We start from the raw sequence: 25993 nt of genomic DNA, 5'->3' as shown, positions 1-25993 counted from the left end.
TTGGTGTCGAGTTATATTTAATTTCTACTAAACAAACAATATGCCTGATAACATTCCGAACAGACATTATATTTACAGTCAATTCCATGAACATATAATTTTATCACAAACATTTAAATCCATGTATCCATTTTTTTCAGTGCCAATACACTTTCTTGGATGTAGAACTGCCATTGAAGCGGTTAACAATCAAATGACAATGTGAATATTCGTACTATATGTATTCTTATGATCTGAGGTTGGGAATCTTTGAAGGAAAAACACGGTATATTTCTTTTTAGATGCCAATATAGATGAATGGTGTGATGAAATACCATTAGTGAGGCTGTTTCTTTTGTGGCAGTTTATAACAATTTGTATATTTTTAAAATTGCTTTCACAAGAATGCATTTTTAGAAAATGATTGTGTTTATAAAATACCAATCATCGACCCAATGACCTCTGCAGAGGAAAACACAAAATCCTTAATTGAAAATTTCAATGTCAGCTATGGACTGTCAAAAGTCAGTCAGAAAAACCCAAAATCTTCATAATACAGGAACAATCCCAGAATTCACATGTGAAGTCACATTATTATATCATGTGTCTCCAGTTGGACTCTTTGAACAGTCTTTTCTAAATGTTTTCTTTCAATCTTTGATCAGGTACAAAACATTATAGCCGCATTCCACTCATAGTAATAACTTGGTGAGATGCACCAAGTTCCATCTTAAAGTGACAGGGATATTGCTTCCACGTGAAGCAGATATTATACAGTATACACTTGAGTTCAAAACAATAGCAGGAAGATTGAAAAGGTTAAAATTCTATATTAGTAGTCGGACCATGTTCCTTTTTTGTGTCGGTCCATTCAGCAACACAGCACAACATATTCTAGAGCAAAACATTAAGAATCATTTGTCAAATTTTGAAGACAAATAGTTTGATTACATAGATGGTAGCTCGTGCAATTTTCTTAACTTTGAATATATAGTCAAAGGAACACTGTGTAATATGACCAATTGGTGTCGCAGTGTTGTGTCGTTCAACCAAAAACGAGTGCTACAAAGCAAAAGGAAGAATACAAACTACGGAAACTCAAATTGACCAAACTGCATCATTTTTATTGTCTTTTTTCTGCCCAGCCTTTTTGGGTTTTAGGAGTACCCTTAGCAGCTCACTAAAGTTGAGCCTCATGTCCTCTAAATTAAGGACATTTCACAAACTACCAGTATTTAAACAATTGCACATTTAAAAGACAGTTTATGTATTTTTTCTTATTCATTTAAACCAATATTGTTTTTTTAATAAATCAAGAGGTTTTTTTTAATCACTAGAAGGTTCTAAATACACAGTGTCCCTTTAAAATAGCAATTGTCAAACTGTAGTATTTAGGATTTTTCCCTTTTCAAACTCATTGCTATTATTTTAATACAACTGCATAATACATAGTATGCATTCTGTACATTGTATCTAGAAGTAGTAATGAAAAGGTCAGAGCACATCTATTGATAACATCAACATCCATTCATCCATCCATCCATTATATGCACCGCTTAGCTTCTGTAGGGTCACGGGGATGACACCAAAATAATTGTTGATAATACTTTATAAACATAAACTTGAAGTATAATATACTTCTCTTTTAAATTAGCACCACAATGTATAAATATTATTATGGTCTTTGGAAATAAGTATTGATAGCACTTACTGCAACTTAAAATATAATACTAATATTATAATTTAAAAGAGGAGTTAAACAGGTTTAATGTCATCTGAGGTAGTGTAATGGGCATGAGAAAATAACTAAACATACGCCAAAGATTTTATTACTATTCTCCAAATGAATGTTGATTTAGCTTTTCAACTTAATGGATATCAAATTAACGGATAAAGGGTAGATGGCTATAAAACTTTACCCCCCGTAAAATATTTAAAGTTGTATATGTGAGTGCTTCTGTATATGGGCCCTTGGAGAAAATTTGGTTGGCATTGTGAGTTCAGTTTTAGGTTTCTACTTTTAGCAGATTGAGTTTTTTTTTAATTCAAAGCTGTGGGTAGCAAAAGAACAAAACGACATTGCAGACAGACGCTGCTGTACATAAAGTACGGTGAGTGGCTCAGTCACCAGCAGAACTTTACGACTATAACCATCAGTAGTACAGATGACAGAGTATTTTAAGCTTATCTCATTATCACACTATTTTACTCACAGTACCAGAAACATTGTTTTGCTTAGTGCATTTTGTTCTACATTCTGATAGGTTGAACCGTTTCTACACTTTTCCACTTGCACGTCAATAATGTTGCAAAAACAGAAATAGAAAGTGTTTTCACAAAATAGTATACACGCTCTTTTATTTATGTGTGATATTAAACCACAATGTTATTGATGCACAGATAAAGAAATTAAGAGACTGTTTAACCTATAAGAATGCAAAGCAAAATGCACTACGCAAAACAGTGTTTCTGGCACTGTGAGTAAAAATAGTGTAGATGGGAATAAGATAAGCTCCAATGCCTTTTTTTATCATCTGTATCACAAGTGGTCTTTGTGGTAATGTGTCGGAGCCCTCACTGTCCTGACCCAGGTTCTACCCCTGTGCAAACAATATTTTGCGATTTTAATCAGCGACACTTATCGTCTGATCAATCATTGCACTAATATAAACTGTAAGTGTATAAAGAAGCCAACGGTTAGACACGAATAAACACGGTAGCTCTTACTGTAGTCTCAATTTGATGCGCCTCATAGTTCGGTGCGCCTTATGTATGAAAAATATGAAAAAAGACAAAAGACTATTTTTTTAGGGCTGCACCTTACAATCCAGTGCGCCTTATAGTGCAGAAAGTACAGTAAAAGGTATCTTTAAAAAAATTAACAGCAGTTCCAATTCGACTCAAATGATACAGCTGAACGTGATTTAAAAAATCTAACACTTGAAGCATAAATATATAAAACATTTTTCAGACAGTCACAAAAAAATGTGACACTACTAAGAAAACCAAAATGTGTATAGTCCTCAATTCAATCACATCCAAAGCTGGTGTCGTTATCAGCGTAGTTGGTGTGGGTCACAACATCATTCTACCAACCAAACTTATTTTAAATATGCAAGCTTTACGTCCGCCGCAGGTTGAACCTCCATCTCTGTTAAACCGCCTGCTAGCTCTGCTGGTCAGTCCCGTAAAACACTTCTGGCGAAACATCAAATGCCACTGGCGCATTTCGGTGTCAAACACAAACTTCAGCCAATCTAGGTACGGTACGTTTACTCATCCAGCAGCAATGGAAATGTGCGTTTCTTTGAAAAAAAAAACGTCTATCAAATGACAATGTTAGTCCCGCAGTTGATCAAACAATACTGTCCTGTAGCAGAGGTTCAAAATCCTCATCACTGGTGGTTGGGGGAGTTTCCTCATCGCTTCCTGGAAGAGGTGTGTTAATGTGGGCGCCAGCCAATGAGGACAGAGATTCTTTGCTCGGTGGGCTTGGCTTGTCATTAAGCGTAAGCTGAGAGGATGAAGAGGCAGGGTACGGCTTCTCTGGGATGAAAAGCGCGACTAGGAAGGCGACGACCACTGTGCATGCCCCCAAAAGGAAAGGGGGGCCGGGTATGAGAGTTTGCTAAGTGAAAAGGAAAGGGAAAAGTATGAGCTCATACAAATTTTCCCGTCATTTATAGTTTAGTGAACGTGATAAAGTCAAGCTAACAAGGAACACACCAAAAACAGTTGACGTTTTGGGTTAGAAATGGACCAACACAATACTTAACTTGGATGCTCTTTGGAAGTGAAGAATGTATTAATTGGTTTTCAGTTATTTCATATCAGAAAAATGTGCATGAGACACAAGAAATTCCAGATATGAGATTCTGGAACCTACTAATCTCGTATGTGGAAGTATCACTGTATTCGATTTCACCAAACGTTCCGTTTTGTTTTACAGAATCAACCCCCACAACATTTTTACAAGATAATTCAGCCAAAATTATATTTTTGTTTAAAACAACACCCCTTAAAATTTTTACATTTTATACGCCAAAGTTTGTTTTGGAAGAACCTAAAGAAAGTCTGAAACCTAGCTGGGGGGTTTGCGGGCGACCCCCCCCAAAGCTCCTGGGTTTTAAGTAATTTACTTGTCCAAAACCATGCTTATATTTATCATTTAAGTAACATTTTTAGAAGATTAAAATTTGCCCACATAACTGATTTTTTTGTAAATACTGCAAGGTAAGTTCAAATGCAGTTCAGTCCCTGCAGCTTGTGCAACAATGCGGCCAGTTTTTCTAACGGCCGCCAGGGTGCGCCAGAGCAATAAAGGTAAGAGTGAGACAGTCGGATTTTGAATTTGTTTGCTACGCAAGTGAAAAAGTGAAAGTGATAAAGTCGGAATTCCGACTATAGTCGGAAAAATCACATCCCTGTGTGTGAAATGACTCAGAAAAATTGGTCAAATTGATCCACGTATTTGGTGGTCCCGTTACGATAAACTAATTGACTATGTCACGGTAAAATATATTTTTTTGGTTCGGAAAAATACTAAAATATCTAAATGGCTGAAACTATAACATAATATAAAAATATATAACATAGTGTCTTCTCTTTTATGTTGTTAATTTCTTTGTGTATTTACCTCGGTGGGACTGTGAAGAGGCAGGGGATCAAAGTCTCCCTGGATGGGGTCCATGCTGTTGAGCTCCACATTAAAGAGGAAGAAAATAAATCCATAGAGAGCTGGACCCAAACCATTACACAGGCCTCTAATCCCCGTTATCATTCCTTGAGCAACACCTATAAAAACAGAAAACGTGGGTGAATATATAAATTGACAGTGTTCAGACTGACATGCAACGTCCTTCTGGACGAGCTATTAGTCTATGTTTTTGCCAAAATAATTCATTAAACACAGGATCAAAACAGGAGATTTCATGGTACTTTGTTTAATATTTACTATTTCCTCACAATATTTCACCCACAAATCAAGTAAAGTCCTCAATTTGTACATCCGAATTGAACAACATTGTAGGTTATCAAACAGATTACAGTTCTCTTTTTGTATCATAGTAGTAAATGCCAAGCCACTGGAGTTTCTTTAAACCTCAAGGAACAATGACAAGCAAATGCAATTTGGTACCTTAACGAGGAAGCCACCAATGACAATAACACAAAAAGACAATTTCTCATGCAAGTATTGCAATCGGATATTCTGTCCAACAGTATAGTTGCAGTGGCCCTTTCATCCAGAAACATAGGGTTTACACAAGATTTTACATGACACAGCCCTCATTCGTGTTTTTTAGGTGCAGTAGTAAATATGTGCTTGTCTTCTTAATTTGCTATTCGACTCTGTGGTAAACGCCATTTTGAATGATGCAGCATTCTGCAGCCAAAAGGTGTCCACACCATGCAGTTAGGTATGCGTAGGGCTAACAATGCCAAATTATGAGCCAAATCCCAATTCTAAATGCTAGCCCAGGGAGCTTTTGTTGTTTGGCAAAAAAGAGGAGAAAGTTCTGTTGTCACCTTGTTTATCAGGATCAGCAGACTGTGACACCAGAGCTGAGACAGCAGGGAAGGTTATGGAGGACATGGCTGCAACTGCACCAGCTGCCCACATCATCCTAGTAAAATACATACAAAAAAAGAACATCAAATTACAAAGTATGATGATGTGGCTGGTTAACAAAAATCTGAAACTTAACCCCCCCAAAAAACATAAATTGGAAAACTCACCAAGGCTCTGATCCAAAGCCATACCATGCCAGCTGTAGAATCTGGAAGCCCAGGCCCAGAAGAACAGTGTTCTTATTACCCAGAGTCCTCATTAGTAGTGTGAGTACTAAAGTCTAAGGATGAAAAAACATGTGAAGTTTAGGACAAGATGCATTCACGAAAAATCAAATATTCTGAAGGCTAGCACTACAACCATAAAAATAAAATGATATATGATATAGGGCTGCAACCACGAATCAATAACATCGATTCTTAAAAATGTGAGCAACTAATACCCTCATTGATTCGTCATGGTGCACAATTTATGAGCCGCTAAGCACGTTAATCAATGCAAATTTGAACCGGCAGAAGGGGCTTTTAGACCGTTTTCATAAAATATCTTACTTTTTTTAATAATTATTTTCCTAGAACTTTGTATCATTACAAACAAAATTGGCATTAAATAGTTGATCACTAAAAAGTTAACAAGAGAAAACAAAATGCTTCAGAAGTACAGATAAAAAATAACAATAAAATATAGAAAGTAAACAGAAAAATAATAATGATGACATATTTATTTCAACACAAGGGGCAGCCCTTTAGGTGTATTGTATATTATTTTCACATTGGAAATGTTAATCATATTCAAATATATTATTTCTAGCTGATAATTTTATTATGTTTTTAATAAAGGACAACTGGAAAATATGGGATTATTGGTAGGAACCAATAGGCAGAATTAATGTGGGACATTAAAGGTAACGCTCATTTTTACAGACAGTATGTTGTGAGATTTCAATGAGCTAGGGTGTATGATTACAGAGGTTTTAGAACAGTTTTAGGATTCAGCATTGTGAGGGTTTTTGTTCAGTCCGCTACTGTTCTTCTTGAAAGTTCAAAATCAATTATTGTCTTCTCTCCTTAATTTGAGTGTCTATTAAACTATAAACTTCAATGTTTATTCATATTATATTTCTTGAGACGAAAGGTTATCTTTTTTTGTTGTCTACTAAACTATGAACTTATCATTAGAGTCTCGGGATGAAAAAAATAGTTCGATGCATTTGGGAGGAATAAAATTAAGTATTTTGGCACTACAACCATAAACATAAATAACGCATAGTTGTAATAGCATATTTAATGTGTTGTTTGAATCCAGTTTTGTTATTATTAGGTCCACAATGAAAGATTAGGAATTCATCTTTTGATTAGTCTGATTCTAAATGATTTTTATTTCTAGCCCTTTATTCAAAACAATTGCCAGTGTAGGAAATGCTCAAATAAATTATTGAGAAATAACGAAAACATTTTTGCAAAATGTTAGTCTTTTTTAATTGAGGTTGTATAGATTGGATATACTGTATTAACTGGCTTTGATATTTATGAGCACTTCCAATCCAAAAACAATGCATGTAAACACTTTATTCAAATGTTAAAACAAAAAACCCGAACAATCAAAACAGTAACACACTTATTCTGATATCTGTTCATCCGTAAGTAAAATTAGCTCATAAAAATCTCGTCTCGTTTTTCAATATTGAATCTGCTACCTATCATGAGCTTTAGTAATTGATTAAACCATGGCTAGTTGATCAAGCGCTATTTTATTTTGCTTCAAGACCTTAATCCAAATAAGTTTAGGAGCTTCTTGTTACCTACCTGTGCCACAATGGACAGAATTCCTACAACTCCAATAAAAACAGCAATTGTTGTAGAGGAGAAATTGACAACCTGCAGGAAGATTCCAACAGTTATTTTAACAAAAAGAGGGACAGATAAACACAGAATGACAGGGACAGAAAGAAAGAAAGAAAGAAAGAGAAAGACAGACAGACAGAAAGAAGACAAAAATAAATTAAGACAGAAGGAAACAAAGAAACAAACAGAAATTGAGAAACAAACAAACACAGAAAGAGTGATATAAACGCAGAAAGAAAAAAGAAAGAAACAAAGAAAGCAAGTAACAAGGACTGATGGATCATCGGATCTTAAAAGAGCACGCACGCACTCACACGCTAAATATGTTATATCACATCACAATACATTGTTTAAAATATAATTGTAAGTCTAGAAATCCATAATTATAATGCAATTAAATTGCATGGGAAAGCCTGGCATGTTTCATCGGCATCTTTCTGCTATGGGTACCCAAAAATAATTAATTTAGTGAAGTACTAGTTAATTCGTATGCTTGCATAGGGCAATTTTTCTGAAGCACTGTAATCTTCAAAATGCATGTACATGAGACATAACACGTTAAATTATTTTAGTCACCACAGGGGGAAGAAAACAACTATACACTGTCTTTTGAAAAATAAAAGTAAATATATGTATACAGGGTTGGGTAGGGTTACTTTAACTTGATTACTTTCAATTACTTTTGGATTACTCCAATACCAAATATGCTAATAAAAGACAAAAGAAACTAAATATGAATAAAATTACTAAATTTTGTGCAGGCTTGGGGAGTAATGGAATACATGGAACGGCAAAAATGATGTTGGCAAGCTGTTTGGATTTATTTTCATTTTGTTTCTGTCGCATTTTATGTTAGTTTTGCCGGAGATCAAAGAGATCAAAGCCAGGAGAGAAAGCTGACCACGTGTTGTGACTCATAATTTTATTCATATTTAGTTTCTTTTGTCTTTTATAAGCAAATTTGGTATTGGAGTAATCCAAAAGTAAATGAAGGTAATCAAGTTAAAGTAACCCTACCCAACCCTGTATGTATATATATATTTACCCAATTCAGGATTTATGTCTTAATTATACAACTCAAAACAAGTGTCTTTTACCTGTCGCAAGTAAAGAAAAAAACTGGAGTACTGTCCGGCTTCTGGTAGGTATGACAGAAACACCGTGATACAAATGAGTAAGACAGTGGGGTCCTGGCCTACTTTCCTCAGTGACTGAAAAAAGACAGAAAAAAAGTATATAAAGAAGCTGTAAAAATGTAAAATTTTATTTCAGTTCTTACAGCAAAGGGGTCAGCTTGTTCCCAGGAAATAGGCGCGCCCCATGTGTTGAGTCTCATCTTGTCGGGCAAAGACTCGGGCACAGCAAGCAAGATGAAGCAGATGTCGACGAGGGCGATAAGTGTAGCAACCAGAACCACCAAGTGGTCTCCATACCAAGCTGACAAATATGCACCGATTGCTGGGCTGGTAACTAAGCTAGCTGCAAAAGTAGCGGACACCTGCGAAGAATAGAGCAGAGGTGTCAAATAGAGGTGGACTGATTATCAGGCAGGCTGATTATCGGTCCAATATTTGGGAATTTGACAGATATCGTTTTCGGCATATTTATTTATTCGACGGGCCGATTACATTTTGAAACTGGGTTATTTAGGCTCAGATATAGCCGAGCCCCTATCTCCTTACCTCCCTCTCTCCCGCCTTCTGTCTCTGACGCTACCCACCCCACGCCTTCGAGCAACCGGGGGGAGAGCCACTGAAGCAGGAAGAATAACAATCGAGCGGAGTAAGCAGCTCTGCTAGCACCTGAGTCCCGACATGCCTGTGAATCAAGACCGCTGACAATATTGAGATTTTAAGAAGTTCATGGTAGAAAAGCATGTGTGTGATTAGAGAAAGCATAAAAAGTGTAGTTAACTTGTTTTAGGGAAGCATGTTCAGGTGGAGACTGACATAGTTGCTCTTATCATAACATTAGCTCATCAATCAAGCATGTGTGTTTGTGATTGAGAGAGCGCATAAAAAGCACACTTAAGTGTAAGGCTGAGTAATTAGCTGTTACCATAACTTTAGTTTGTCAATCTGGCTCTAAAACAGGACTGACCACACTTTTCAATTCGCCAGCTTTGTTAAAATTTCAATGCATGAATTCTTTTAAGTTAATTCAAGTCATGTTGGTTGTGTTGTTATTTTTATCTATTTATTTATTTATTTATTGTTTAAAAAACAAACAAAAAAAAACTTAATACAAGTTGTTGCTAGGCTAATTTTATTTCCTGCACTGTTAGTTCTTGGTTTAAGTGAAAGTTAATTAAAATCTTAAAAAAGGTTACAAAAAGCAGATCCACCCTAAAAGTTGTGGTTATCAAAGAACAGCAACATGATTGGTCGACAGCGACAATGATGTAAACAGCGCATAAAAGTAAAAAATGAACAGGCATCCTATGGAATTTCCTTTGTAGGTGCCCCATGTCAAAAACAGAATAAATATTTTAATATCTAAACCTAGGGGGCAATGTATTTGATGAAATTCAACACAATAAACATACACTCGACTTGAAAGGTATTTTAAAATGTAAATGAAATAGAGAACAACGGGCTAAATACATGAGTGGTCTAATGTTACATGACTATTTTCAGTAATGACACAACATATTAAGAGTTATTCAGATAACTTTTGCACAAAGAATATGCTAATACGTTTATCAAACTATCAGTTTCACTCCAAATCACTAAATCCGATGAAGTTTTCATCCTCTGTGTCACTTTAAATTACTTGCCAAACTAATCTGCAGAATATGATTTTCTCTTTGGTTCTACTTTTGTTCAGATCTTCTCAGTTTTTTTATAAATAAACTGCAATGTTGAAATTATCAACACAGGCCTAGATCACCTTCTTCTGGTGAAGTGTTAAAATAACATGTGAAATTATATAATAATGTGTTAAGAAGTTCACACTTAAGTTGCACTGGAGTATAAATCACACCCAAACTATGAAAACTATGATTACGGCTTGTCAGGCACTGAACCCCTAATGCACCCAGATAAGCAGGTATGCGCCTTGCATGGTTGACATTGCTATCTGTGTGTGAGTTTGTGTGTGAATGGTTAAGTGTGAAATACATTGTAAAGCGCTTTGGGAGGTTTCAGTGATTTGAAAAGCACCATATAAATGCAGTCTATTTACCATTTTACCATTTACAGTCCAGAAAATACAGTAAGTTATTTTTCTATTCAAATAAATTAAGTACTTTTTGCACCATTGGTAGGTGCAACATACAGTAATACGCCCTGGAGCCATAATCATAATGACAGACCCTATATATTCGATGGGCAAGTTTACTTTAACTTCATGCATAAATACATTCTGTTTTATTTAACTCATGATTTGTCCATCTTATTTGTTAAGGTTGAGTATAGTTGTCTAGCCACAACTACATTAAACTGGCATTAATAAATAACAAGAAATAGCAGGAAACACTTCCTTTAATGAATAGTTCTCCTCAATCCACCTGCTAGCTTACTCAAGCCATGATGTCACAGTGAGTCATTGCTTGCCACTTAAAGGGATGACGACTCTCAGGAATGAATCATTCATTCTGCAAGTTCTCAGGTGAGTCAAGGGTTTGTGGACTTTTGATATGGCTTTTCCCCCTCATTTTTGAATTTGAACTTTGAAAAAGAACAAATCCTTTTTTATGTTGCATTTGCCAGGAAATTCCAGCAGCTCGAAACGTAGCCTTTTTCCAAAATCACCTCGTAAAGTCTTTTGTTAGTTATGGATTATTATAAAAATGAGTGATTAGCATAACATTTGTTGACAAACTAGACTAATCCATTAATAAAGAACAAAGACATTTTGAATTCTTACCAGACCATACGCTGTGCTCCTCTCTCTTTCATCTGTCACATCTGCGACGTAAGCAAAGATGACAGAAAAGGTAACAGAGAACGCTCCTGACATGGAGATCATGGCAAAGTACCACCTGCAAAAGGAGGGAAAAAATCAATTTAGCAATAAAGTTGCTGAAAATAGGAAAAATTTATCACAGGGTTCTTACAGCTTAAGGCAAGTTAAATTCAAGACCTTTAACAACATGAGTACTCTTTTTTTCATGGCCAAATTAAAGCACTTTTCAGGCACTTCCAATGTCAATTTTTCCAGTACCTTCAATGGAAGAAATAGAATAGAATAGAACTTGTATTGTCATTCTTTGTAACCATACACACAGATCGAAATGTCGATACACCTGACCCGTACAGTTAAACTGTAACAAGCTGATGCAGCCGCAGCCAAACAGGGCGCCGCCATTTTAGACCCAACTGCTGTGTTGGGAGTCTTTAGGTGACCAAACTCCCCAATTCCAACCCTTAATGCCGAGCGCCAAGCAGGGAGGCAATGAGTATGTTGTAAGTCTTAGGTATGACTCGGCCGAGGATTGAACCAGCGGCCACCCAATCTCGGAGCGAGTGCCCTACCATCTAGGCTACCGAGCCGATAAAAAAAATGCGTCTTTGTCTTGATTTTGATTGGTAAAATAAAGTCGCTATCCTACGTAGTGCTATTTTGAGCTGTTCCCATCTATGATCTACAATCTTTTTGTGTCAATGGGCTGCTCTGAACTGACATGAATTCTGCCATTCTGCTTAAATAATGCACGCGCAGATTGGCTACATCACACTTGTTTCCAAACACGGAAAGGGCTCCTATAGGTGTTGGGTAATAATTGAGTTCAATACGGCAGACCAAAAAGAAAGAAAGTACTCTGTATATAAAAACAGAAAAATGACCCAAATTTGGCCTCATTTTAATAATATTGATTGTGCCGAAACAGTCTTTCAATTGACTGCTGATCTTTTGCCTTTGGTCTTACTTATTCTAATTTACATTTTTTTGCGTGTTTTTAAGAGGATCTGTGTCTAAATTTGTGAAAATAATATTGTAAATAGTTACTGTAACTGTTTTGCATTTTATCATTTATTTAGAGCACTGAAGGGTCAATATTTCTAATTCATATATTGTATTGTTTTGAATTTTCAGGGATTTTGTGTTGGTGTTTGACTTTATATTTGTTCAGTGAGTAAAACACTAAAATTGTTTGGTATTTTACAATTTTTTTTGGTATCTCTGTGAGTATTTGGATTCATATTTCGTGTGCTTTACAGGGATCCCCTGCAAATCATATAAAATTACTAATTACTAAATAATTGGGAGCATAATATTTTGTTTTTGTTGATAACATATGATTTAAAAAATCAAAAGCTTCAGCAGCCGTTTGCGAGCTGAGCCAAAAGAGCCTGTTTTCTAAATAGAGTTGTCCTCTTGGGTGCGATCAGTAGGGGTCGATGGCGCTTCACATGACAACGCCATAATAACTGAGAGCAGGCATGTTGGTGTCATTTTCACAAACATATTTTTAAAAAAAATCTTCATTTATTGTGTGGTCTATAGAGTGAGACTGACAAGAAACATGGCAATGGCAAACTTTTCAAGCATTTTCATGCATTTCACTCAAAATTCAAGAATTTTCCTGACCTTGAAAACAAAACATTGCCTGACTGAAACCACTTCACTGTTTTGATAGTTCCCTCATTGTGGTCACAAGATGTTGCCACGAAAGTGAATAGGTGAAATGTTACAAAATATTTTTAGTACAAACAAATATAAATATTATCAATGTGTTAACATTTTTAGGACTTTAAAAAAATGTAATTAAGACATTGTAATGCCAATTAAGGCCTTAAATTTAGAATAATGAATTAAATGCCTTTTCAGGGATCTGTCATGATTGCTGATTCGGGGCACCTGCGGCTGCCCCGGTGGCGCCAACGGCCCTGGTCGCTGATTGGCGCCTTGCCACTTTTTAAAACCCCCGACTCCCTGTTACCGGCGTCTGATCGTCACTCCTGCCTTTCTCTCTCGCGCTCTCCGCCAGTCCTCGGATCAAACTATCAAGCAAGCCTCACTCTCACTCTCTTTCAATAAAACTGAGAAACTAACGCAATTAGGTTCCCGTCTCTGTTCCTGGTCCCTGACAGAACGATCGGACCAGAAAGAGAACCCAGCAGAAGTTTTTTCACGAGCGCCGATCGGCGAAAGGAGACATGCAGCGTTCGCGTCGGGCTCACGGGGAAGCCCGACGGATGGCGGGTGAAGTGTCCGCCATCCTTCGAATTGTCCAGCTGCAACAAGAGTGGCTTCAACGCCAGCAAGAAAGGTTAGATGCGCTCCCGGAGATTCTCGCTCGTCAGCAGCACGCATCGGCCCCGGCTTACGGTAATTCCCCGTCTGCCGGGACACCACTTGCCCCGCCCATCCCGTTCACGAACTCTCCCGCCATCGGATCGGCAGAACCGCGAATGGGCGCACCTGAAAAGTTCTGTGGAGACCCGGCACAAGTTCGCGCATTCATTGTGAACTGCCGACTCATTTTCGACCTGCAACCCTGAAACTTCGCGTCCGAAGCGGCGCAAGTGGCCTTCACTATCAACCATTTGACCGGAAGAGCCCGACTCTGGGGAACGGCTGATTTTGAGAGAGGTTCAGCTGCGTGTTCCTCATTTGATCTCCTGGGCCAGGAGATCCTCAAGGTATTCGACACAGGATCCTCATCAGTTGACACGTTGAGATCTCTGATGAGGATACGGCAGGGAAGACGATCGATCGCCAATTATTCGATCGATTTTCGTCATCACCATGCACGGGCTACATAATCCCTATGTAGCCCGTGCATAGTGATGACGTCAAGCCACAGTACTGTGGGGTAGGACTGTAAGAGCTTGAGCACTAGATCTTGTTTCAAAAGGTGACCGTTATTCTGAACCCTACATTCAATTTAGAACCCTTACACGGGGCTCAAATTCTAGTTCCGAACCCTAAACCTACACCTAACTCTAGCTGTAAATCCTAACCCTGACCCAATTTCAGAACTTTAATGTTTATTTGCTTCTATACCACTGCTATGTTCATTTTTTACTACATTTTTACTACATTTTTCACTACATTCAAAGAAGGCGGTTGCCAAGGCTGCCCATTATTTTGTCTATTCACTGTTCATTGTTTTCTCTATTACACACTCAAGGAAGGCGGTTCCCAAGGCCATGTATTATTTGGTGTCTTAATATGCACTATTTCCCTATTGTCCAATCATGTTTCCGTGCTTTGATTTCCACACCCCTTGAGGCTGATTTGCTTTTTGTAACCTTGAATATGGAATAAAAAGAATGTGTTCAGGGGGGTGCTTCAGAAAGGGGGTCTAAACCCTTCATTTGAGGGCTTCCAGCCCTGTTCTCCTTGCAAGTAAAAATCCATCGATGCCTTCTCTTCTTAGTTTGAATGTTTCTCAAGTTTAAACTTGAAAAGAACCCTAAATTTAGTTACATACCCTAAAAAGGAGACTAAACTATGGTTTCTGACCCTTGCTCTAATCCTATTTGGAACTATAATATAAGTTTGAAACCCTTATTTGAAGCCCAAAACCTTGCTCCTAACCCTAGCCCAACACCAAACCTAAGAAACATGGCAAGAATTTCAAACATTTACAAGCACTTCACCTAAAATTCAAGCACTCTGCAAACCTTGAAAAAGCAACAATAAAATTCAAGGATTTCAAGCACCTAGTACAAACCCTGTATCAAGTGATGACTGGTAAATGGGGGCTTAAATGAGTTTATGGATACCCTCTTAATGCGCGGAGATGAAAAATTAACCATGCACTTAGATTATATCAATAAATGCGGCTCATTGTATTTCTAACATAAACCTCGTAGCACACAACACATATTTTATTAAAATGTTATAAAGAACTTTGAAACTAAGGATTAAAAAGTCATAAATTTAATAGTGTGCAAAACAACAACAAAAAAGAACATCGAAATTAAAAAATACAAAAACATTTAATACATTATAGGGACACTGTATAATATTTGCCCACTAGATGTCACTGTGTTGTGTAGTGAGACCAAAAACAAGTGGTACAATCCACAAGGAAGATTACAATCTACAGACTTAAAAAGACCAAAATACTCCATTTATCTTCTCATTTTTTTGCCAAGCCTTTCAGGAGTTTTTTGGGGCTACCTGAAGGAGCGAAATGGTGGACAATCATGTCAGCTTCCTTGAGGTGAGCCTCATCTTATCTAAAATAAATATACATTTTTTGACCTATGAGTATTTCAAAAAAATATCGAATTTATGTATTTTGCTCATAATCTAAATCAGGCGTGTCAAAAATACAACCCGCAGGCCGTATTCTAGCCCATTAGATGATTTATTACGACCTGCCATAAATTTCTGAGTATGTACAGAAAAAATGCCTCTATATCATTTCTATCAAAACTTATATATTTTTAATTTAATGTGAACCTAATGCTCTCTCTGTCTGCTTGAGGGCAGTGTTGAGTCTGTATAGTGTGGTAAGATGGTTCAGGTGTAAAACTGCATTCCTTCCACTATTTAAAGGCCCGGTCACACAGCTTTTCACGGGCATATCGAGGCTGAATCACGGCCAGAAATTTCTGCCTGTGAAGCAGACGCGGTGGAAAATGTGCAAAATTGGCTAAACCCGCTGTTTACCCGTGGTATGCCCCCGAAACAGACGCCGGCGACTGTTCCGCGTCCTTATCGCGGGTAACCGCGGCTGCATCGCGTTTGACCGTGCTTACATGCGGTACACACGCTAATGCACGTGAAAACACCGCGATACAGGCGCAGAACAAACGTGCTATGACCGTGCTCCACCCGCGATTACCCGCTAAAATTTCGCGTCCTAACCGCGTGTAACCACGTCTTGGCTGCGGCCGTAGCACGTACTAGCACGTTCGTACTGCGTCTTTACCTCGTGTGTACCACGTGTGCCGCCCGCGGTTACCCGTGGTCTAAAGTTTTGAGCAGCGCAAAACTTTTTCGCGCGGCCAACCACGTGTGAATTTCTTACCGCGTGTAAAGCACGGCTGTATCTCGTCTGTATCACAATCTCAAAGCGTCCAACAGCATCTGCTTCACGGGCAGAAATTTCTGGCCGTGATTCAGCCTCGATACGCCCGTGAAAGGCTGTGTGACCGGGCCTTTAATAAACCAGTTAACACATTCAATGCCAAACATTATTATTATTTTCTTATTGTTTGTAAATAAAAATCCGTTGTCATATATGATTATAATATGTAGGGTAGGTCATTAATGTAAGCTGTATGATATAGCATAATACTGAAAAAACAAATATAAAAATTTGGAGTTGACATCCATTTACAAATATGGCCCGCCTGAGAACAGAAATTCTGGATCCTTTTTTATTTCCCACTAGGAAGTGCTAAATAATACAAAACGCCCCTTTGAACACACACATATACACATAAAAACAATGTAGCTTGACCTACCAAGGACTGAGTCTCATGAGGGGAATTGGGGCGCAGGTAAAAAAGACAGTGAGCAGCAGGAAGGGACGCCTCCCCCACACATCCGACAATGCACCAATCAGAGGGGCGGACATGAACGACAAAAGACCCTTGACAGGAAGCAGAAACATTATCCGTTTTAGGATTATTTAAAACTGATGACATTTTGCGAAAATTGAATAGCCTAACTTCAAAGTGGAACCAAAACAGAAAATTGTTTGTACCTTCACGCCTTGAATGAGTCCATTCATCAGGAATGTGTGCTGGGGAAACGTTTCATGTAACACCTAAACAGACAGGCAATCAAGATAATTAAACAGTAATTTGAAGCTTCTTCCTACAGAAGAAAAAACACTGAAGACTCTCAAAACTCTTTTGCAATCTTCTCAAATTAATATTCAGTAACAGTTCACCTGTTTTTTTTCTAGTTAAGAGTAACTTTGTATTAAACAAGGGAAACAACTTTTCAGTTGAAGTTTTTTTTTAATAATAAGAGAAATTTCAGTTCTCATTATCTCGAAGTGTAATGAAGCCTACAGTTTTATGGTTTAGCATTTAATCCATTTGAAGATTATGTATTAAGTATCTTAGGGCACTAGGTGACTGAGAAATACATACAGCGGACCCTAAGTTGAATTTATTCTGCGACTACACATTTCATCCGCGTAGAACAGAGGTCGGGAACCTTTTTGACCCAAACAGTCATAATAGCAAAATATTTTGATGAGTTTTTTTTTCCCGAAAAACAAATTTCATCAAAACCGCAAAACCCACTCTTGAAACGAAATTTTCTTTTCCAGCGCAATTTATTTGACTGTGTGACGTTACATGATTTGCATGGGTTACTATTAAAGACGACAAAACAAAATATCAAATTATGTGCTTAAAACAGGGACCTAGCATATTATTTTGCTTTAATTGTAAGCTATTTAAAACCAATTTGATGAAATTGTCTATAGTCTATAAAACTAATGTATGAAGAAATATAAGATATTTATATGTTCGCATGAATATTCATTCATAAATGCAGACCGAGGCCCCTGGCCAGGTCTTGGAACCCAGTGTGGACTGCGAGGCCCTGCTTAAAGGTCTTGATGAGCCCCTACTTTGCCACAAATTTGTCTTTAGCATTCCCTCATACACAACATTATTACTCACCGTCAGCATAGGTGTGGTCAGCAGGCCCCAGGCGAAGAACTCCAGGAAGATGACCACAACTGCATGATACACGCTGGGTCGCCCAATACCCTGTTGAAGCTGATCAAATTCAAATACTCATCAAAATCACCAGAATTTCCAAACATTGAACATCATATTTTAGAATGTATAAAGACAAATTTTGTAGGAGCATTTAAGAGCGCCGTTTAAGTAGAAAGTGGTTCTTGACAAAAGTAAACCGCAAAACCTGCTATTACTGCACGTGGCCAGCAGAGTGCACTAATGCACGATAAATAACCAAGGAACAATCAACATTTCAATACAAAAAATGAACATTGCTTAATTATTTTCATTTTGCATTTGTAGTTGAAACAAAAAATGCATACAGTAAATTATTTACTGCTTCATTTTAAATACCGCAGCTTCATATACTGCGTGGCTTTTTTTTTGGGGTGGTGGCACGAGAAAAACGGCTAGCTGCTCTTTTCCACAATACGTGCGCTCTAAATACAAAACATTTTATGACACACTTCAAGAGAATATTAGTCCATGTTTTTTGCCCACATTACTCAAATAATTTATAACAGAAAAAAATGGGAGGTTTGACAATACCGTACTTTATTCAATACTTATAACGTACTCAAGATAGAGTATTTCAACTTTTTTCACCAACAAATCAAGCCCTCAATTCATACATCTGAATTGAACAGCAGTGGACATTATCCGTCAAAAATGCTACACTTCTCTTCCCGTATCATCAGTGTCAATGTCAGGTCACTGGAGTTTCCTTTAATCCCCAAAGAACGAGGACAAGTGAATACAATCTGGTCTGGTACCACAGAAACCACCAATGACACACAAAAAGACAACATCCACACGTGTGTTGCAATCTGGAACTAATCTCCACCTGGCGCTGTCGGCTAGAATTACGCAAATTATTGGTACAAAATTCAGTTTCGTTCTTAAATTTGAATGTGCAGCTTTTAATCAGGTGCCTTTTATTGTCTGTAATTTACGATATTTTGTAATTTCCTATGAATTATTGTAGTAAACTACGGAAAATTTGTAGTATTTGGTGCCACTGAATTACTACCATTATTTTCAGTGACTTTGGCTCAAGGGATTTAAACTCTTATTAAAAGAAATATAGACGTAAAAACTATAATTATTTAAAAACCTTTTATATAACTTTTTGTTATGCAGCAAACTGTATATCGTTGTCTGGAAACTGATTTTTTTTTTTTTTTAAATGACCTTAAAGACAATTTAATTTAGTAAAGGTATTATACAGAGAAAGGTTCTGGCATGCCATATTAAAATGAGTAAGCTCTAAATTAGAGCAGCAACTAGAGCAGGACCCAGTGGCACAGTTTCTCATGATTAACAATGTGACAATGGACATAGATTAGATTTTTGGGATAATGAGATATAAGAAGTGACACAGATGACGTTCATGACTACCCAACAAAGCTACAAATGAAAATACCTGGAGCCATCTGCTCTTTTCCAGCCATCTTTGTAAAATCTTCTCACCTAGGACAAAGGTATACAACCCATGTCCACAAAAACCATTGGCCTTCCTATTTTCCCCCAGAAACGATTGAACTGATGAACAAGACTTTTATCTATTGTGTATGCTGATGAGACGGTATAAGAAGAGTAGGCAAATACTGTGGCCCTTAAGGACCAGGGTTCCCTATTTCTGCTCTACAAAGATTATTTCTGGTAATCCACGTCAGGGTCATCATGTGCATCTTGAAGTCATTCGCATCTTTAAATCAAGTTCCATTGAGGACCTTCCCAAGCTTGGCAAATGAGAGCTGTAAAAATACAAATCACTGCCGTTCCTCCTAGCTATGATACTGAGAGCATTGTGAAAATAAGCATCGCCTCTGTGATACATCTTTTGAGTTATTCTGCCATAAGCCATTGATGCTGGTTGATCCATTTGTGCATATTAAAAGAAACTAGGGAAGACTTTACTCCTTGAAATGTGAGTATATCTAAAGAATAATGATGGGCAGGTATCTAAGGTACTAAATCAAGTCAATTCATGTTTATTTGTATAGCCCTTAATCACAAAGAGTCTCAAAGGGCTGCACAGATTATTGCAAACCACAGATTATTATAACACCATCCCCTGATCTAAAACCTACATGAGGGCAAGTAAAACCTCAAAAACCTCTACATGAGGAAAATGAAGAAACCTTGAGAAGGAACCGCACGTGAGGTAATCCCCCTTCCAGGATGACCAGGCTTTAATGGATGTTGCAATAACAAAGAATACACAGATATGGTCAACATAAAATATAGGTTATTTATATGCTATGAATAGAAGTGTGTACCAGGTATTGTATCGGTGCTGATGCCAGACGTTTTATAAAGGTAGCGGTTGGTGCTGTACGATTAACCGAAATCTAATCGATATTGCAAAGTCACGTAGTGCGATTGTGTAATTGTAAGACACTGTGGTTTTTTTTAAGGATTTATAGTTGAATGTGTGTTTTTTTGTTTTGTTATTTGAGTGATAAGAGTGTTTGGCCAAGCAGAATTGTCACAGTTGGGGTTTTAATGGCGTTGGCTAATCAGAGGCAAGTTTGTACCGCACTAGCCAATAAAGGTGAGGGAGTTCACAAGCAACAAGCAGTATGGTATGCCACACACCGACCATGTGTCAGCAGACAGCATCCCTAACAAATCTACCCAGAAGAGGGTGCTGTTTTCTTAAAGTTAATCATTGTCACTGTGATTAAGTACTCCAAAAAAACAAAAAACAAAACTTGTTTTCTTTTGAAAACCGAAGTTGCATCATAATTGCATTACTGGTCTTAAAAATCGCATTTGCAAAATTGTGCAGCCCTAGAATTGGTATCGGCTGCTTTCCATTGGCTATGTAGCAATCAGCAGACTGCAATTAAAGGAATTGTAAATTGATCATAAATATATGAAATATCAAGGAAATCTTTTTCACTCCCATTACACTTTACCAGACAGGTAATAATCATTTTTGGTGAGACATATACCGTATTTTCTAGACTATAAGTCACTCAGGAATATAAGTCAAATCAGCCAAAAAATCCATAATTAGGAAGGAAAAATGATACCATATTAATGTCACACCAGAGTATAAGTTGCATTTTGGGGGAAAATGTATTTAATCAAACCTAACACCAAAACATACATGACATCTTGAAAGGCAATTTGAAATAAAAGGTTTGTGCAGTATTTGAACGTAACAAGATTGACATGCCTGTTAATTTCAGTAACGACATAACATATTAGGAATAATTCAGATAACTCTAGCATAAATAACGTGTTTCCCAAACTACCATTATCACTTCAAATCACTGAATCGAATACAATTTTCATCCTCTGTGTCGCTGTCACTTTAAACAATCCGCCACTTAAGTTGTCCGGTTCTACGTCGCTTACGTCAGACTCATTGTCAGCCACCCTTTATGCGTTTCACTATTTTCAGCTTGTAATCTGCAGAATATGATTTTCTTTATGGTGCCATTTGTGTCCCATTAGTAAGAAATGGTTGTGTCATTTTGCCAACGTAATATTTTTAACTTCCTCAAAAGTGATTTCTACCGAGGTACAAATCCTTTGTGTTTTACTATTCTATTAAATTTTCCCAGAAAATGAGATAATAAGTTATTTTGTGATGTTGCGTGAGTGGCGTATGATGGAGGGTGCATTTGTCGGCACAACAATTCAAACATTCAATATGGCGGCGCCCCTGTTCGGCTGCGGCTGCATCGGCTCGCAACAGTTTTTTACACGTCGGCCATAAGACCCAGTCGTCGACTCATTTTTGTCGGCGCACAAAGTCGGCTCGAACTGCAGATTAAGATACGATCGCAGTTTTTTTTGCTGGATATGCGATCATCCAGACATCAAGCGCTCGGTGCTACGACCACTCGGGAGTGTTTATTAGCCACGGACTGCTATGTCAACAAGACCCAGCGGCCTACAAAGCAGCGAAGCAGAGTGGCAAGACAGCGGCGTGACCGCCGGACGAGGAAGCGAGGTTGTCGGGCCGGGCTAACAGCTAGGCTAAAGGCTAAACCCTGCAAAACGCCTCTCCCATCCATTTTCCTCTCCAACGTTCGCTCTCTGGACAATAAACTGGACCATTTAACAACTGGAAGTGGCATCGAACCGCGAGATGACGAACTGCTGCGCTAAAATTCTGACGAAGACATGGTTAACCTTATCTATCCCGGCTGACGTTCAAAGAAACCGTGCGGGTCAGATGTATCGACATTTCGTTCTGTATACACGTGTACACGAATGACAATAAAGTAAATCTGAATCTGAAACAGGGCAAGGTTAAAATTATGAACACAGGCCTAGAGCGCCCTTCTACGTTTTAGTGTGAAAATGTGAAATGATATACCCATTTGAAATTTTAAATAATATAGCTGGTAATAATGTGTCGACAATTTTAAAGATAAGTCACACCAGAGTATAAGTTACTTCCCCGGCCAAACTACGAAAAAGACTGCAACTAATAGTCCGAAAAATATGGTGCGTAGTCCACTAAGGGACAGGAAGTGTGACTTCTTTAAATAATTGTGTGTAATCAATTGCATCTATTAAACTAGCCCTAAGTCTTTGAAGAGATTTTTTAAAGACTCACATCACTTTCATCACTATAAATATCAAATTATTCACCCGGTGATGACACACACAATGGTGTAAATACAAGTAAGGAAAATTGTGATTCATTCTATAGCTCTGTGCTTGGAAGAAATTGTTTTATGGAGCAAACTGTGCATGTAATGCACATTAGGCAAATGTAAAAGGCTAATAAATCTCAGTACTTTGACCATTACAGTGCTTTATAAGCCTAGTGATCCACTTGGCCTCTCTTGTCCCCACACTAGGCTCTTATATATTATATACAGTGGAACCTCGGTTTTCGAACGCCTCTCAGTTCGAACAAATCGGAGTCCGACCAAAAATTTTAAGAAATTCTTGCTTCGCTGTTCGGTCAAAAAAATCGGAGTTCGAACGCCAGTAATGCGTGAGTGCGTACGCTAGGGTGCGATGCTGAGCGGCATACGGGTGTAGATCGCTCTTTTCGTGACCAACTGTTATCGCGTGCGGACGTGCTTTGTTTTGCTTTCGCTTTTAATATAGGTGTACGAAGTGTTTTAGCCCTTTTTTTTATTATTTTTACACGTTATGTTAGAGTAATCTTTCGTACAGAAGATTACGATAACGCGAAGGTACGATTAGCCTGGGTTAGCTTTATGTTTACGTTAAACATTCAAGGTAAACATTCAGGGTGTTGGAACGGAGCCCAACATTCAGGGTGTTGGAACGGAGCCCCCTTTCCAATGAACCGCTCACCACTTGTTGTGGAGACCCGGGTGCTAAATGACTTGTAAACGACCTGATTTTTTTATTTTTACTCGATCATGTTAGCGTAATCTTTCGTATGGAAGATTACGATAACGCGAACGTACATTAGCCTGGGTTAGCTTTATGTTTCTGTTAAACATTCAAGGTAAACATTTAGGGTGTTGGAACGGATTAAAACGATTTACATTATTTTTAATGGGAAAAATGATTTCGGTGATCAAACAAATCGGTTTTCGAACAGGGTTCTGGAACGGATTATGGTCGAGAACCGAGGACCACTGTATAGTAATATCCGACAGACAGCCTAACTCCCTCTTCCCCTTGACAATCCTACCCTTTTAAACCCCAAAAAAGAGGGAAAATGTAAGCAATTCCAGTGGCGATTAGGATTTTAGATATGCTGTTCATACTATGACAACACACTTCCTATTGTTCATTTTTTGTGTGGCTCAAACTATTTCTAGTATGTATAATTCTTGACCACCAGGCTTGGAAATTTTCTAGCGTCTGTCCCTGTAGCAACTCATACTAATTCCCAGCAACTTTTGTGGCTCTCATGTACTTGTACTATTCCTTGTCAGTGTTTGGGCATTACTCCTAATTAGATGACGGATGATGTCCTGGGGGATATCTTTCCAGATCTTCACTAAGTTATCACAGAGTTCCTGGACAGTCTGAGGAGCAACCTGGATTTCATTTTTAGGGTGACTTGGAGTACCATGTCTAATCTCGTTGCATACAATGTTTTACAAGGTTGATATAAATGACAATTACAGACAATTCTATTTTATAATTTTTATCAAATTATGTAGCATCATTTTTGTCATGTATACATTTCCTAATCATTGTAAGGAATAACGTAATCAACCACCTATTGATGGTTTAATGGTCCTGGTAGTACCATTTCTGCATAGTCTTGTTGAGTAGAGAGTCGCTACCTTGGTCCAATAAGTACATTACGCAGCGAAAGCCAAATTTTCTTTTTCCCAAAAGACACTGGTTGATTGTCTAAACCAGGGTTTGGGAACCTCTTTGACTCAAAGAGCCTTGCAAGCAAAATATTTTGATTGCAAATGAAAATGAAGTCTGCAAAACCCAACATTGCTATATAGTATATAATAAGCAACAATAAATTTGGTGCAAGTGGGGAAAAAAAGATACTTAAAAAATTGTTTGTGATGTTTATTTGGTAAATAAAACAAACTCGTTTACACAAATTATCTTTGTTTTTATTCTGCATAGTCTTGCTGTAAGTAGGTGACGCGTTTTATGTGTGTGTGTGTGTGTGTGTGTGTGTGTGTGTGTGTGTGTGTGTGTGTGTGTGTGTGTGTGTGTGTGTGTGTGTGTGTGTGTGTGTGTGAGAGAGGTTTATTATCGCTTAATAAGGGGAATTGCAATCATCATAATGGGAGCAATGGCTGAGGTTGACATGTATGGTGTATTGAATTCCCTTGCTTATATTCCTGCAACCTAATATTTTCCTTAACATAACATGTATTAAATGGCAAATTGTCATTCCCTTAATTTCACATCACTAGTTGTAAAATGGCTACAAAAAGGCACCTATCAGAAAGTGTCCATCCTTGCAAAATTCAAAAGTCCAACATCAGGACTATTGCTGCCCTTGTAATTGATATGTATTACATAATTTCCTTATCCAACACATCGCACAACCCACAATTTAAACATTGACTCGTGTGACAAGTCAACTACAAAAATATGGTCTTAATCGGCAACAAACCAGTGTCTACTGTGTGAGTTTAGAAATCCCTGTGAAGGAAGATTCAGTGGATTTGTTAAAATGGACGCTTGAGCTTGCAGAGGCTGCAGACTGTGCAGAATGAACGGCAGTGTTGTTATGTAATGGATAATGGCTCCATCCTGAGCACATCGCCGCTGCTCTGATCTCAGCCGACTGATCAGTTACAATGCTCACAGCGTTTTCTGTTGTACACCTCTCTATTATGTTAATTATTTAATAACAGTATATTTGCCAGAATGTGGGTGTTGAGAGTAAAGGCAAAAATTCCACAGGCTATCATAACGGTGAATTGAGGATACATGTCATGATAATTATCATGCAAACAATCGCGTATTTACCTCAAATAACGTTTTTAAAATCAACACAAACAGGGTGAATTAGGGACACAGGTTGGTAGGACGTTGTACAATGATATCAAATTGTACCCACCGCAGTTCCATCCTTCATGATGATTTTCTTTACCAGAACTACACGACCGGGACACGCCGGCGGTTCCCCTGCCATTTCCTCACACTTGCCGCCTGTGACAAAGCATCCTTGCCGCGTTGATATCCGCAGTTCTCCGGGTGCTTCCAGGATGTCCCCTTTACGAGAGCCCCGAAGAGGCTAGACCGAGCGACGGGATTAAAAACGGGATATAAACAGTAATGAGATAATCTCTCCACACCGTCTCACCCTTGATAAGTACGCTTTCAGAACAGTCAGCACAGTCGGCAATTCACCACACTGTAGGGATGATAGCGCATTCACGGGCACTGAAAAGTTGGATATAAAGCGCACGTGACTTCCGGTTTGGGTTTCGTTGCATTTCGGTGCAGTCAAGTCAAGTCATGTTTATTTGAATAGCCCTCCGAGTACTGCACAGACCAGAGATTATTACAGAGTACAGACTATTATTACGCCATCACCTGATCTAAAA

At 38.0% G+C, this 25993-nt stretch overlaps 1 protein-coding gene across 1 annotated transcript; it reads right to left on the bottom strand.

Moving 5' to 3' along the window:
- On the bottom strand, positions 1-25844 carry LOC148351138 (solute carrier family 71 member 1-like). The gene is made up of 13 exons (XM_088355609.1): positions 25750-25844; positions 25504-25680; positions 17940-18038; positions 17006-17068; positions 16764-16891; positions 11260-11374; positions 8672-8890; positions 8490-8603; positions 7354-7425; positions 5716-5828; positions 5506-5603; positions 4616-4773; positions 1-3607 (listed from the first exon to the last, which is right to left on the bottom strand). Exons 2-13 carry the CDS (start codon positions 25576-25578, stop codon positions 3335-3337), a joined length of 1527 nt encoding a protein of 508 aa, XP_088211735.1. The 5' UTR covers positions 25579-25680; positions 25750-25844; the 3' UTR covers positions 1-3334.
- Positions 25845-25993: the final 149 nt, after the last annotated feature.

Source organism: Urocampus carinirostris, chromosome 16, assembly GCF_059441175.1.
Source record: "Urocampus carinirostris isolate Australia breed hairy pipefish chromosome 16, RoL_Ucar_1.0, whole genome shotgun sequence".
NCBI lineage: Eukaryota > Metazoa > Chordata > Actinopteri > Syngnathiformes > Syngnathidae > Urocampus > Urocampus carinirostris.
The sequence above is the reverse complement of the archived record's forward strand: the minus strand, read 5'-3'. Positions and strand labels throughout refer to the sequence as shown.

Excerpts from the sequence above, each read along its gene's own strand:
- LOC148351138 (XM_088355609.1), bottom strand. The coding sequence starts at position 25,578 with ATGGCAGGGGAACCGCCGGCGTGTCCCGGTCGTGTAGTTCTGGTAAAG. Across the intron at positions 18,039-25,503 it reads TCATGAAGGATGGAACTGCG|CTTCAACAGGGTATTGGGCG; the intron begins GTGGGTACAATT and ends GAATTTGATCAG. Across the intron at positions 3,608-4,615 it reads CTCTTCACAGTCCCACCGAG|CAAACTCTCATACCCGGCCC; the intron begins GTAAATACACAA and ends CTTTTCACTTAG.